A 16,224-nucleotide genomic window follows, 5' to 3' on the forward strand; every position below is an offset into this window, starting at 1 on the left:
AGAAGGGTCCTCATTGTTAGTAAATTATTAGTGCGAAGGAATGAGGAAAGGTTAAGGAAAGAGAAAAAATGAAGGAGAGAAAAGTGCACTATATTTTTTATGTCATAGCATCTTGGAACTTACATCAGTAAAGCAACAAAGGGCTGTCAGTTGTGTTTACCTAAACAGCCAACACCCCAAAATCCACTTCACAATAGAAAAATAATCTAATAACTGTTGGCCTTTTCTTGACACCTGCCTTTCAGATGGTTCACTATCTTTTTCCATTTATAGAAAGCTTCCATTTATAGACAGGAAGATATCTACATAAACAATCACATCATCATCATCCAGCCAACAGTATGGTATTCTAAAAACTTACACGTGGGGGCAAGGCCATTTGTTCTAATGATGCAGCTCTTTCCATAGAACTTAAATATCTTCACCATACTTTCCTGGGCAATAGTTATAGCTCCTACAAAATAGATAAAATATTACATGACCATCTTACTTCTCCCCTTCTCAAACACACAAGAACAAAACACTATTATTCCTATTACCTATGTTCAAGGTACACCAAAGTACTTATAAAATATGACCTTCGTACTACATGCAAATCACATGTTAAATTAACAACTCTGATCTGTTCTCCAAAGGATTAACTCCATCCTCTGGCATATCCTGGAGTGTGTGAAGTTCCCTGTGACTTGGCCTACTATGGACAGACAAGAAGATCTGTTAATATCTGTCTCAGAGAATCTAAGAGAATCGTTACCATTATTATGGCAAGTCTAGACTGGCAGACTAAGCTTTGGAGACCCCCCTTCACACAGGATTAGATGGAAGAAAACTAATGTACCATAGAGAAGTTGTTACAGGTCAGAAAGATTATTTTTAGAGTTAGCAATGACTATGAAGTATTCTCCTAACCTGAACAGGCATGAATTGTGTTAATTTGCCAAACCTTTGGGAGACTGTTATCTTAAGATCAACTCCTATCTAGCTGTAATACTTCTTTTTATAACATTAGAGGGCACCATGATTAATGTAAGATTGAAAAAGAAAATTTTTTTTCAACTATCATTGATGAATTTCACTAACAGATGAGTGAGTTTTGTTATTTCCAATTCTCTTTCCCCATCATGTAGTATTTTATTTACTTGATATCAGTCCCACACATGAGAGATTACAAAACATCACATTAGTGCTGTGTAGGCTAGAAGTTATGAAGACATGAGGAACATGTTGATATTTTTTATGTGAACAACTGGAGACTATAGCCTTTGGTGAAGTTACAAGGCAATTCTCCTACAGTAGATGACATGAAGGAGGAAGAGCAGTTGGTAGGTTTTAGATGGACGGTGAATGGATGTTGTTCAGTTGCTACTCATATTCTTATACAATTCAAAGAAAGTGGATGCTTGTTTGGTGGAAACAGTACTTATTGAAGTGCCTGAAGAAAAGAAGACAAAGAAGAAACAGGTTACCAGTAATTATATACAGTGGAACCTCGGTTGTTGAACAACTCTCATCTCGAACAAATCTATTCCCGAACATATTTTCTGAACAAAAAACACACCAGTCACCAAACAGAATTTCATTCCCGAACAGGCAAACTTGCACCACGTGCTCCGATGTACGGCGGGAGAGTGTCGGTTACTGATTCTCCTGCTTGAGTTTGCAGTGCAAATTCTTGATTTTCTTTGTGTTTTGTTGTTTTTTTATAAATTATTATTAAATAAGTCACCATGGGGTCAAAGAAAGATAGTGATAGCAGCAAAGCGAAAAGAAAGTTGTTAGAGCCACAATAGAGGTGAAAAGAAATCATATCCAAACATGAAAATGGCATTTGTGTCTCAGATCTTATGCAGTTCAGTGTGGCAAAATCAACGATCTGTACAATACTCAAAAATAAAGAGGCGATCATGGGAGCTGATGTTGCAAGAGGAGTGAAAGTTCTTACTAAACAAAGATCACAGACGATTGAAGAAATGGAAAAATTGTTGTTGATTTGGATAAACGAGAAACAGTTAGTGTTTCTGATAATAAACACTTGATGACCTGTTAAAGAAAACTTGGTATGAGTGCTGATACTGATGTGTTCAAAGCTAGTAGAGGGTGATTCAAGAAATTTAAGAGGAGAAGTGGTTAGCCTCATGCTACATAGTGTGGTTAGGCACATGAGGAGGCTGCGAGTTCAAACCAAGAAGCTGCAGAGAAATATATGCAAGAATTTAATGACTGTGTAATGGCTGAGGGTTTTCTTCCCCAAAAAATGTTCAACTGTGATGAAACCGGCTTATTTTGGAAAAAAAATGCCAAGGGGGACCTATATCACTCAAGAGGAAAAAGCATCGTCAGGACACAAGCCAATGAAGGACAGTCTGACTCTTTTCTAATCCAGCCCATGGGTCAGCAGGTCGTTTTGAACTTTAAGAAACTCTAAGCTAAGGCACTATTTCAAAGGTGCATTGAAGTTACCTCTGACACAGAATTAACACTCAGAGAATTCTGGAAAAATCACTTCAACATCCTCCATTGCTTATGTATCCTTGACAAAGCCTGGTTGCAAGTGACTTTCAAGCATGCTTTTGTCCAGAGACACAAAAGCATGGGCTTGGAAGTTGACAATGCTGATGTGGAGGAATTAGTAGAGGACCACAGGAATGAGTTCACTATGGAAGAACTGGAACACCTTCAAAAGGAGCAGCAAAAGACAAGAGATGTGAGAAATGGTGTACACCAGCGTTTCTCAACCTTTTTACACTGCTGACGTGACTGGAGCATTGTTTCTGAGAGACGAAGAAATTTTTGGTGGACTGCCAGCGGTCCGTGGACCACAGGTTGAAGAACACTTGTGGCGTGCACCACTTCTGAATATATTCAATGCAGGTGCAGTAGAAATCTACTACATAGATTTCAAACTTTTCGACTGTCATGTGTCCTTTTTTTTCTAATTCTTGCAACTGTTTTCTCACAGTAGTTGTAAGAAACTTTTCTGCCTTCCTACAATTTAACCTTTCCACCAGTTTGTTTCCTCCTTCACTTCAATTACTGTTATAATCTTGCTTTACAATACATTTAACTGGCTTTTAACTGGCTGGCAAGGAAATGCAGGAGTGTAATTGAAAGTGGATTTTCAAAGAAATTTTTGAGACTGATAGGACATTTGTCAATAGAAAGAAAATATGACTTCAATAAAGGGAGCATGTCAATAACCCTCTGGATTGCAGGCAAAGAGAGAGCCATCTTGTCTTGTTGTTACCCAAAACAGTTTTATACTCTGTGTTTGTGAATTCACAAAATGATTGAAGTTCCTCAACTCGTACACAATATATGTGGAAATGTTGGTAAATCTTGTTAATTATTAACTGAAGATTGATAGGTAAGCAGTCTGCAGCATTATGTATCACATGTGCAGGGCAACCAATTCCAATTAAATTGTTCAGTGTTTTCTTACATTTTGAAGTACAGATTATCCTTTCCCTTTCTCTTCTTTTCAACAAAGTTTGTATTTGTATTATCTGCTAATATAGCAATAACCTTTTTCAGGAGATCTAACTTCTGAAACACTTCCAACACATAAGAAAATAAAAGTTCGGAAGTTTCACCACCTAAATTAACTGACTCCAACACATTCACCTTCACACCTTTTCTGGATGATAGTATGATCAGAGGAACTAATTTCATATCAAAGTGGTTTGATGAATCGATTAGTACTAATATAAAATGAACTTCTTTTAGCTCTTCCTCAGTCTGCTTTGTCGCTAGTGGTGCAATAACATTGGTTATTATTGCCTTGCACTTTGTTTGCGAACACTAATTTATCGGTGAAAATTTTTTTCACGATGGTTGTTGTGCAGTCCGTGGAGTTAAAGCTGTAGTTATGCACCGCTGTGTGATACGCGAAGGTTGCTTCCTGTGCTGCAAGTGATAACGCTTTTTACCTTTCACTCTTGGTTTTCACAATTAAAAAATTACTTATACTGCAGTTGGAAGCCTTACTTCGAACAGCAGCTTTATGTTTTTTCGTTTTCACGTGGTTGACTATGTCTGACCGACCACCATGTGAAATGCAAAATTTACAGTTACATAAAGTACATTCCACATTTTCATCTACACCTTTAATGAAAGGAAATTCTCTTCTAATATAATCATTAATACTGCACTTACATTTCAGCATTATAGGGGTAGAAACGATAAAAATTATAATATATATATAATAAATTATAAATATTAAACTATAATATATATATAATAAATTATAAATATTAAACTATAATATATATATAATAAATAATATTTATTATATATGCAAAGTATTGATCAAGTAAGATACTGTTATAACAGAATCATGGGAAAAAAAGAACATTACTATTAGTTATTATTAGTTAGTTATATTATTTATAATACTAATGATTATTATTATAAATAATAAATAAATAAAATTTATTATTATCAACATTGTAATAGAAATTGGTACTAAAAACGAGATAAAATCCGTTTATCCATTTTTTCCTGAAGAATACTTAAAAAAAGCGGGACTTTTGGAATTAACTTGGGACATTTTTTATAAAAAACGGGATGAATGGGAACCCTAAGCTTGAAGTATTTCTGCATAATATGGTATTTGAAACTTTTTTTTTTTTTTGAGTCTTCAAGAAAAAAATTAGGCTTCTTAATTTCTGGCTAGAGGAAACTGGTCAATCCTATAAAGATGAAACAGGTTTGCCCACCTAATTCTTTAAGCATATCATGTTTGTCTCTGTGAGGGCTCCAATTAACTCTTAGTATAGCTCACACAAGTCATAGCTAAACTTACTATAACAAATTTCCTGCAGATGCACTCACTCACTATAACAAATCTTCAAGTTATTAAACTATTCCTAAAGTTCCTGAGTTCTTATGAAGTAAAAGTTAAACTGTTTCAAGCTTTTTAACAACCATGTAAACAGTCATGAAAAAAATGAATGGTTACTTTTTAACACTTTCTTACTAAATATTATAGACAGAGATTTACATGATAAAATAATTTTTAGTAAGCATCTGTTGTAATCAATAAACCTTTCCAATAATATTGGAAAGGTTTTATTTAAGCAACTTTTTTTAAATTTACAGTTATAAATTCCAGTAAATTCTGATTACCTTCTAGAAATAAATCTTTGACATCTATGTAGTGGTACCCTATAGATACTTAAATTTGTTCCAACATACAAAGAGCTCTGAAATAAGAATAACTGAATTATTAAGTGTTCTGAAGTTCAAGTTGCTCTTCTAATACAAAATTTGGCCAAAATTTATTTTGTGTGGGCTGCTCACTATAATCACTCAGTTTTCTAGTTAATTTATTCAGAAAAGCAAATAAAGTCAAAATGATTATGAATATTGTTGAAAGTTTATTTTTCACTTGGTTAGAGTATAATAAATTTAGTTTAATCCTTTATCCAAGTGTGAGCAAACAAAGTTTGCACCTGTGGTAACCACCTTACCCCAGTCCTGAAGATACTTTCAGGTGCAAACTTTGTTTGCTCACACTTGGATAAAGGATTAAACTAAATTTATTATTATGATTATGAATAATTGATAGATATAATTGATATAACTAAAACACTGAAACAGAGGGAGAAAGGAAAAAAATAAACAAAAAAAAAAATATAACTTTGAAGTGGCTAACCAAAGAATATTCAAAATAAAACTTGTAAAAAATCCGACCTTAAGGTTTTGTTAATTTGGAAGTTATTTAAATAGGTTATTTAATGTCTTAAGAAGATCAGCTAAATGGAAATATAATCATTATCTAACTAGATATTTAATTAGCCATCTTCAGGGAGTTACTAGGGTGGGATGCCTCAGGTGCAGCAAAATCAGAAATACAATAATTGTACAAAAATAAGTAAAAAAAATTAACCACATATACTAACAACAAACTTATGTCGATATTTAAAAATATTCCTATTTATTTCAGTGATGTGTGTTTAGTTTACTTTCAACATCTGACTATGGAATGTGACCATGAATCAGGTTTCTTCTGTTATAAAGTTATAAGTTATGCTCAGTGATTCATCCATTTTATCATGCACCGAGTCCAGTTAGTAGCCTGTTGAGCTGTCTAGCCACCAAGGATTGGTGATGCACAGGGTATATTCATCAATAGTTATAATAGGCACATAATTAGTCTTCTGCATGCATATAAAAATACTTACTTTTGCCAGTGGTCTTCTTTCTTATATGTGCTTATACAGGTTGAGTCCTCTATGTAAGAATCTTCTCCATCTAGCTCTATCTCTTGCTAACTCGGTCATCATTCTGTAGCTAGGTAATTGTGATCTATCTCTTAGCAACTGGAGCCATGTTCTTCTTGGCTTCCCTCTTGGTCTGCTTCCTTTTACCTGTCCATTCAACACAGGGTTCGGTATTCTAGTGGGAAGCATTCTTTGAAGATGTCCAAATCATCTGAGCTGTTGTTTATTGATCTGATTCATGATGTCATCTCTGTAGTTTAAGTCATTTCTAATTTGTTTTATGTTCTGTCCAGTTGGTCTTATTTATTATCCTTAGGCATTTCATTTCGAATGCTTGAATTTTTTTTTATTTCTTTCTGGTTTAGTTTCTATGCTTCTGCTCCATATGTGGTTGTGAGGATTATGACAGTTTTGTAGTTTTGGGGTCTGTTGTTATATTCCTGTTGTTCCATATCTTATTCATTTTGTTCATGCCTCACCATCCTATATTGAGTCTGTGCTTTCCTGGTTCAAGGTTATTTAGTTTATTTATAATAAGTCTACCAAGATATACGTAGCTGTTTATTTGTTCTAGTGGTTGTCCTTCAAGATTTTATTATTATTATTATTATTCAGGCCTCCATGGAGTCAAAAGACTCATCTTGGGAGGTCCCCCCCCCCTAAGAAACACACAGTCTATCATACCACTCCTTGAACTCACTGACCGTTCTCGCTCTCACCGCTCCATCAGGCAATGCATTCCATGGTTCAACCACCCTCCATGCAAAGAAACCACTCCTCACCCTCTTGCTCACAGTTTCCTTTTGTAACTCCCAGGGATGGCCTCTTGTCATCACTCCTTCCTGCTGTTCAACCAAGCGAAAGAACTCCCCAGTGTCAACCCTGTAACCACCTCTCAACAGTTTAAAAGTCTCAATCATATCACCTCTCCTTCTTCTATCCACCAAACTCTGCAGTCCACATTCCCTCAGCTGATCCTCATAACTATCATTATACAGTCCTGAAACCATCTTTGTTATCCACCTTTGTACCCTTTCCACAGTTAATTTATCCCCTTCAAATCCTGGAGACCAAATCTGAGAACAATAGTCCAAGTGTGGTCTGATCAGGGTCTTATACAACAGAATGATAACTGTTTTATCTCTGCAGGTCAGTGTCCTTCTCATTATTGCAGCAATCCTCTGTGTTACCTTCGCCACCTTTGCAACATGTCCTTTAATTTCAGGGTTCTATCAATCATCAACCCCAGATCTCTTGTCTCCTCTACTTCCTCCAGAATAACTCCTCCCATAGAGTATGCAGTGTCCCATCGATGTTTCCCAAACCTCAAGACCTTACATTTTGTTGCATTAAACCGACACCCCCATTCATTTGTCCATCTATCTAGCTTATTCAAATCCTCTTGCAGGGCTGCCGCATCTGCACTATCACTAATAATCCTTCCCAGCTTCGCATCATCTGCAAACAACTGAATATCCCCTTGCAATCCACTGACAATGTCATTGATATAAAGGTTAAACAATATATGTCCCAGTACTGAGCCCTGTGGGACCCCACTTGTAACCCTCTGCTTCCTTGAAACTGCCCCACCATATACAACTCTCTGATACCTATCGGACAGCCAATCCTGAATCCAGTTGACCAATCTGACATCCAGACCCATGTGCTGCAACTTAAATATCAGCTTATCATGTGGCACCCTGTCAAATGCCTTCGCTAAGTGTAAGAAAATGGCAGTATATGCCTTTCCCTCATCTAATGCTCTTGTAACTTTATCATGAAAGGCTAGCATATTGCTAAAACAAGAGCACCCCTTCAGAAATCCATGTTGACTCTCACAGATAACATTACCCTCATCTGCCCAATGCTATATACGGTCCTTCACTACTTTCTCCAAGATCTTACTAACTATTGATGACACACAAACCGGTCTATAATTAGACACTTCCAGTCTGCTACCACTCTTGTGCAATGGCACTATCTTACCTTCCTTCCATTCCATGGGCACCTTTCCAGCAGCCAGACTTTCATTGAAAAGCCAGGTCAAAGGCACTGTCAGTTCCCTAGCACATTTTCTCAAAACTCATGGTGAAATACCATCCAGTCCCACAGCTTTACTGACATCCAGAGTACTCAGTATTTTAAACACACTCTCTCTCCTCCTGTACCTCTAAACCTTGAACCTGCCCTATCCCTCTAGCATTAAAACTGACTCCTCCAGGATGAAATACTCCAATAAAGTGTTCATTGAACAATTCTATTATGTCCGCTGCATCAGTCACTCTATTCCCATTTTTATCCCACAATATCATTTTTCCACATCATTTCTCCTCCTACTGGCCACATATCTAAAAAATTCCCTAGGATTTTCTTTGGATCTTAGGGCTAATCTCCTCTCATATTCCAGTTTCGTCTTCCTTAACATACTAGTCACTCTTCCGGCCTGTGTCTTATATTCTTCATGCATCTTCTCTTCTCCTGTCTCCTTATATCTCTTCCACAGCCTCTTTTTTGCATGTAATTCCTGTTTAATATTGTTTGTCATCACTTTACTCCAAATTGTGTCCTCTTGTTCACTCGTGGTATACAATTTACCATTGCTGCTAACAAATATTCTTTCATAATTTCCCACGCACTAATGATATCCCGGCCTTCCAATTCCTCCCTCCATGAAACTTTCCCAAGTTGACGTCTAAGACTATTATAATCACCTGCCTTATAATTCCACATATGTTCCCATCTCTTTGATACTCCTGCATGTCTATTCATTTTCCAAGTCAAAACCATATGGTCATTCTCTCCAACTGGTGGGAGAGATGTCATCTCAGTTATTATCAACTCTTCTGATGCTATAACCAAATCCAAAACTCTTGAACCTCTTGTTCCCTCTATTACATTGTTAGGTTTTCTTCTTGTATTCCGACTTTCATTACTTTGGTTCGAGTTAATTCTCATTCTGTACTTTTTGCATTTACTGTTTATGGTGTTTATTGTTTTCTCTAATTGTATCTTAGTTTCAGCCAGAACGATAATATCATCTTCATATTTAATATGGTTTATGTTAGTTCCATTCATTTGTAGTTCTGGTTCTTCATCTACTGCATTGCATATTTCTTCTAGCATTATTATGAATAAGTGTGGTGAGAGTGGGCATCTTTGCATGACTCCTTTTTCTATTTTAAATATATCAGTCTTTATTCTATCAGTTTAATGAATGCTTTGGTGCCTTTATAGTAGTTTTTGATGAATGATAAGATTTCTGAGTCTATTCTTTTATCTTTGAGGATTTGAATCAGTTTATTTCTGTCTATTGAATTGAAGGACTGTTGAAGTCTATAAAACAGAAGTATATAGGCATATTGTGTTCCCAGTATTATTCACCTATGTTATTAACAGCGGAGATGTAGTCTATTGTTGATCTGCTGGCTCTAAAACCTGCTTGGTCCTCTCTTATAATTTCTTCCTTTATGTTATGAATTCTGTTTTGAATGATGTGTGTAAAAATCTTATAGCTATGGCTTAAAAGAGTTATTGTCTATAGTTCTCACATTTTTGCTTATTTCCTTTTTTGTGAATAGGTATTATGATTCCTGTCTTCCAATCATCTAGTATTTCTCCTGTGCCTATAATTTGGTTAAAGAGTTTTAATAGGAAGTTAGTTGCTTTATAACCTCCATATTTCCTCCAGAGTTGTATGGGTAGTTGGTCAATACCTGCAGCCTTGGACTCTTTCATTTGGTTTATAGCATATAGAATTTATTATTTTATTACCAGTGGTACCTTTCCTCTTCCTATCTCTGCATTATTTATTGTATAGATCCAGTTTCTTTGCTATTTTCATCCTTCATTTTTTTTTAGTGTTTTGGTTCCATATCATTTCATGCGTTCTTTTGAGATTCTGTAGACTGTTTTGCTATTCCTTTTATTGGCTTCACTTTTGCCTTTTCTATTAGCCAGTTGTTTTTTGCTGTTTTGCACAATCTGTCGATTTTCTTTTTGAGTCGTCTCAGGTTCTGTTTGTTTTCCTCTGTGTTTTCTCTATTTAAGAGGCTTTTTGCATATCTTTTTTTCTTCTATGATTTCTAATATTTCTGCAATGATCCAGTCTTTATTTGGTTTAATAGTTGTTCCTAATATTTTTCGGGCAGTCTGCACCATGATTTCCTTACCTTGGTTCCATAAATGTTCCACTTTGTCAGAGATCACTTGGCTTATCTTAGATTCTATTACTTTTTTTAATTTGTTTTGCATAGCTCTGTCTTTGAGTTTGTATAGGTGTCTATTTTTTTTTTTATGGATCTTAGGTATGTTCTTGAATTTTAATTTAATTTTTGCTGCCAAGATTTCATGATCAGAGTCAAAATCTGGTTTTTTCAATGTTCTTACATTTGAACAGATGATTCCCAATTTTTTTCTGACTAGTATATAGTCAATGCAGTTTTTGGTTAATCCATCGGACCTCACCATTTGGTTAATCAAAATAGTGAGGTCCATTTATGTAGATAAGTAATATGTACATAAATGCATAAGTGAAGGTTTATGGAAGAAGATGGTGTTTGTGACAAACAGGTTATTCTGTGTCCAAAATTCATGGAGTCTTTCTCCTTTTTCATTCACACCAAATTTGCCCATTACATCTATCATGTCTGGTGTGTATTTTCCAGTATTGTCATTGAAGTCTCCCATCACTATTAAAATGTCTTTTTTACTTGTTTTGTTAATTTGGTCTTCTAGGTGATAGAAGCTTTCTAGATCTTCATCTCCATGTGATTGATCTGGGGTGTATATCTGAATTATTTTGTAGTAGACTCCTTTTTCTTTCCCTTTTATTCTTATGGCAATTATTCTAGGCCGTTGTGGTTCTATAGATGTTATAGAGTTTATTAAGTTGTTTTTAATTAATATGGAAACACCATCTCTTCCTGAGTAAAAAATTCTTCCATCTTTTATTTTTATTGATCCTTCTCCTGGCCAGTGTGTTTCAGAGAGACCTACAATATTATTATTATTATTACGTGACACCTCCAGGGAGTCAAAGACTCATCGAGGGAGAACACCTACTCTACACCTCTTTGTCTCCACCAACTATAACTAACTGCAACTACACCAACACCATCTACTGCCTGCCACCACTACTACTATTTTCCACAGGCAATCATGAACATCCAGGTCCATGGCGAGAATCGAACCCGCAGTCTTTTGTCTGGAGAGCGGAAATGCTAACCGCTCGGCCAACCAGGCATATCCCAGCTAATATTCTCCAATTCTTTCTCCATTAGTTTGAGTTTTCCACTGGTAGCAGCACATAATAAACAAAAAGATAAAGTAAGCATTTTGCATTCTTTTCTGTTGAAGAACAGAAACATATTAATTGTGTAGTATTTGTTGAATAAATATATTGATCGCTTGAGAATCAAAGAAATAACTGGAAAGAAACCTCCACATCACCTTTCAGGAATGCAGAGAACTGACTGGGGCTTCTGACCTAATATCCAATCCTCACCTTCATGTGGTGAGCCCTGTTAGTAGACATCCACTAGGTACTGAATGAACGAGGATGGGCTGGCAAAATGGGACTTAGCTGACCAAACTGTATTCGCTATTGGCTTCAATCAGAAATGCATATGATGGTACAACCTAATGAGATTTTTATTCCAGCTGGGGCATTACCAGGTTAAACAAGTCCCCCCCACACGTTTTTCGTCAGAGAACCAGGGTGAACATTGAAAAGTCAGTTACTGGAACAAGATGCAACTCAACATCTAGAAGAAGAAGAAGAAACCTGACATCAGAAGAACTGAAGATAGGAAAATCAATATAAGGAGTATTGATGGAAAGGAAATTAAACTTGCAGAAGAACTGGAAAAATACCATGTGGACATAATTGACATTACTAAGACAAAGAAGACAAAAACAGGTGATATCTTACTAAATAATAAGTATAGGATGTTATATTCAGATAATTCTGATCAAGGAAAGGAAGGAGTAGCAATGGCATTCAATACAAACATAAACTTCTTGATCGGAAGGCAGTTTCAAGTATAGTTATGTAGGCAAACTTCAAAATGGGGAAATGAGAAATGATTTATGCCTATGGTCCCACAGAAGGCTAATCTAAGAAAGAAGTGGAGGAATTTTTCGAGTCATTACAACAGGCAGTTGAATAAAGAAAATGGAAAAAGTGGTCCTTGTTGGAGATCTGAACAGCAGAGTAGGAAATGAATCCTACCGGGCATATAGGAACATTTTGGGAAAATTTGACGTAAAGGTAAAAGCTAATAGTGATGGTGAGTGTTTGCTGGACTTCTGCTCAGGACATGGACTAGTCATTATAAACACCATGTTCCGACATAAAAAATGTGCACAAGTTCAAGTGGAGAGAAGACACAAGAAACCCTCATTGACTACAATGTTGTCGATAGTGGTATCTTCATGCTGATTCAGGATACAAGAGAGTACAGAGGATTTGATACTGGGAAAGATCATTACTTAGTGCTAAGCAGGATAAAATTAATATCACATTGAAAAGAATAGTAATGTAAGAAAGTTTTAAAATTTATTTTAGAAATTATGGAATTTACAACCATGTTATAAATAACTTTTAATATCCTGACGTTTCGATCTTCATATTAAGATCATCATCTGGAGCATATACAAATATACAGGACAAGCTGAGTTACATTACATAACAGTAAGCTAGAGAAACAATGAATTGATCACAGATTATTCTACTGGCATGACTTCTATTGAAAAAAAAAAAAAAACCAGCTACAAAATGAAAAATCTGAACTTTCAAGCTACTTAAACGCAGATATCTGGATGATCCTGGAAAAGATTACGGACAACACGGTGAATCATATCCTTTAAATGAAGAAAGAAAACCTAATTTCCAAATTTCAAAGACTAAAAGATCGACAAAACCAATGGCCATATTCAAATTTCTCCACAGTGAATGATAACAACCAACCTGAAGCAAGAAACAACAGGAGCCACCAATCGCCTCCAGGTAACAGTAACGTAGTTAACCTATCCAACCACACTTTAAACAAAGACGAACTCTCGGTACTTAACAAAGGTCTAAATTTTGCCATAGCACCCAGGTCAATAAACAAACTTGAATTTATTTGTAACATTGAAAAAAGCTTAAGATTCATCCCAAATAACATAGAAGACAAAATACGTTTAGAAACCGCCAACATTTTAAATCATAACAAAACAATAACAAGCAACTTAACAAAACACGAATTAACAGCGGTGAAATCATTAAAGTCAAATCTGAACATCGTAATAACTAGAGCTGATAAAGGAAGTGCCACTGTTATTTTAAACCACTTATGTTGAAAAAATGAATCTGCTAGTCTCACATGTGTCCGAATTTCCAAATTTCTTGATGTGTCCGACACATCAAGAAATTTGAGAATTTAAAAAAGAACTCAACCTCCAAACCACAACTTCCTACCGACATGGTAGTCAACCTTTCTTCAATTATTCTGAAACCTGAAGCACTCGACACTCTCTCACGTAGCCACAACTTTGCCATTGCGCCCAGAAGAATACCTGTTGAAGACATTATAATACAAATTGAATCTGGGATACACTTTCCAAACCACGTCGCCAACGATATTAGACTGGATGTGGCTTGTGTTCTGACCAAAGCAAAACCACCAAAAACCAACATGCCCAATAAGGAATTCAAAGCCCTGCAAGAATTAAAGAAAAACAAGGAAATAATAATCACCAAAGCGGATAAAGGGAGCACCACAGTGTTGTTTAACCAAACGGATTATACAGGTAAGCTTAATGCTCTATTGTTAGATCGGGCTACTTACCTCCCTATCGAGTACAATCCCACCAACTCACAAATTAGAAAACTCCACAGGCTCCTTAAGAAGGTCACTTCTTGGCCTGTAGAAGTCACTAACAAATTAAAGCTGTTTAACCCCCCCCCCGTATATATGGACTCCCAAAAATACATAAAGAAAATGTACCATTACGTCCCATAGTGGATGGCATTGATTCCCCCACATACAAACTAGCTAAACATTTGGCCAAAGCTCTCGCACACTATACTGGCAACACACCTTCACATATAAAAAACTCAGCCCATTTCAAAGCCAGCACAGAAAACCTTACACTCCAACACACCAACTTAATGGTCAGTTTTGATGTCTCCTCCTTATTCACAAATGTCCCACTCAAAGAATCCTTAGAGCTAATCCAAGCTAAATTTCCTCCCGATATCACAGCCCTATTTCAGTTCACAATGAACTCAGGCTATTTTGTTTGGTAAGGAAAATTCTACAAACAAATAGAGAGGACAGCCATGGGTTCACCACTCTCTCCCCATCCTTGGCCAACTTTTTTATGGAGACTTTGAAGAGAAAGCCTTAAACTCTGCCCACAAAAACCAACAATATGGCTTCGCTATGTTGACGATGTGTTCGTTATTTGGTCACATGGCTCTGACGCACTCCTCTCCTTCCTAACACATTTAAACAACCAGCACCCCAGAATCAAGTTCACCCTGGAAGAAGAAAAAAACAATTGCCTTCCCTTCTTAGACACACTAGTCACCCGCCAGCCTGATGGAACCTTGGTTTTCTCAGTTTATAGAAAACCCACCGACACAGGCAGATACATCCACCAACAATTCCCCCCTCACAACAATATGGAGTCATTAAGACACTACACAACAGGGCTAAACTTATCTGTTCAAATGACAATGCCCTAACCACAGAACTAAACCACATTCTCAACACTTTCTCAGCCAATGGCTACCCCCCCCCAAAAAAAAAAATCCAAAAAATAAACCACAACCCCCCCCTCTTCCCCTTCACAACAAGGATTACTCTAAATCCATCACCATTCCCTATATCCAAGGCACCTCGGAAAAAATTACAAAAATCCTAAAAAAACATGACTTGACCTCTCGTTACAGACCATATAGAAAATTGGCATCCCTTATTTGCTCCACTAATGACCAACCTCCTCCCTTAGACCTACCAGGTCCCTTGCAGCTGTAAGCTGTCCTACTTTGGCCAAACAGGCAGGACAGCTAATATCAGAATTTCAGAACACAAGGACTACATCCGTTTTCGCCACTCTGGTCTTGCAGACCATGCACTGGATAACCGCCATAGAATATGGTGGAAGAAAGCCACGATAATACACCGTAGTAAATTCAAATACGAAAGGCTATTCATGGAATCAGCCTCAGCCCTAAGAATCAATCAAAACCTCAACAAATTTGGTTGCATGAGACTGCCCCAAATTTGGGAAACCTACATCAGAAGACCTTCAGCCCAAACGACCAAGAATACCTACATTGCCCACTAGGGGGCACTATCAGGACTTTTAGGAGAAAGAATAACTTCCTGCTTCGTCCTCATTTACTGTGTATTGTGCTTGCATGCACGTGTCTTGTTTCTAAGTTCCTGTAAAAATGTCAACGTGACATTGCCGAAATATTGGAAGTGTATTAAAATTTATTTTAATGTATATTATTGTACGTTGTAATTTCCTTAAGCTATTTAGTAAGCATTGTATTATCTATTTCTATATCTATTCCACCTTCACTAAAAAACTGTGCTTAAATATACTGAAATATTTTACTTGTTCTACAAATTCTCCATTTGAGGATACAGGTGATGTTTCCCAAGTTATTACTTAATATTTTAGAGGGAGAAAAGTATATAAACAATTCTTTATTTCTAAAACAATGGCATTCTAAAAGAATAATATCTACTCAAAATAACCTTAAAGTCTGATATTTTATGAGCTTTCCTCTAAATATTTCAGATTTAGAGATTTTTATTTCTGATTGGTAAAATAAATTAAATTCTTATATTTACCCATTGCAAGCACAAGAAGTGACTTACAATATTTTAATACTAAGAGCAACATCTACTATAATTAGAAATGAATATTTTTTTAAAAGAATTTAAGTCAGCAGACAGTTGTTTCAATTCTTACTGGGATCTCCTCAGCCAGTAGGAAAATTTTT

General features: G+C 36.1%; 1 protein-coding gene across 1 annotated transcript in view; it reads right to left on the reverse strand.

Moving 5' to 3' along the window:
* The window catches only part of LOC150099390 (semaphorin-5A-like), a 129,376-nt gene that overhangs the window by 33,987 nt on the left and 79,165 nt on the right, over positions 1-16,224 (reverse strand). Inside the window, exon 11 of the mRNA XM_090404337.1 lies at positions 5,125-5,201. Within this exon, the coding sequence (XP_090260463.1) occupies positions 5,125-5,201 (77 nt within the window). The remainder of the gene's footprint in view (positions 1-5,124; positions 5,202-16,224) is intronic.

The sequence above is a fragment of the Typopeltis vanoorti genome, chromosome 14, assembly GCF_054136105.1.
Source record: "Typopeltis vanoorti isolate ZY-2024b chromosome 14, IOZ_Tvanoo_1.0, whole genome shotgun sequence".
Classification (NCBI taxonomy): Eukaryota; Metazoa; Arthropoda; class Arachnida; order Uropygi; family Thelyphonidae; genus Typopeltis; species Typopeltis vanoorti.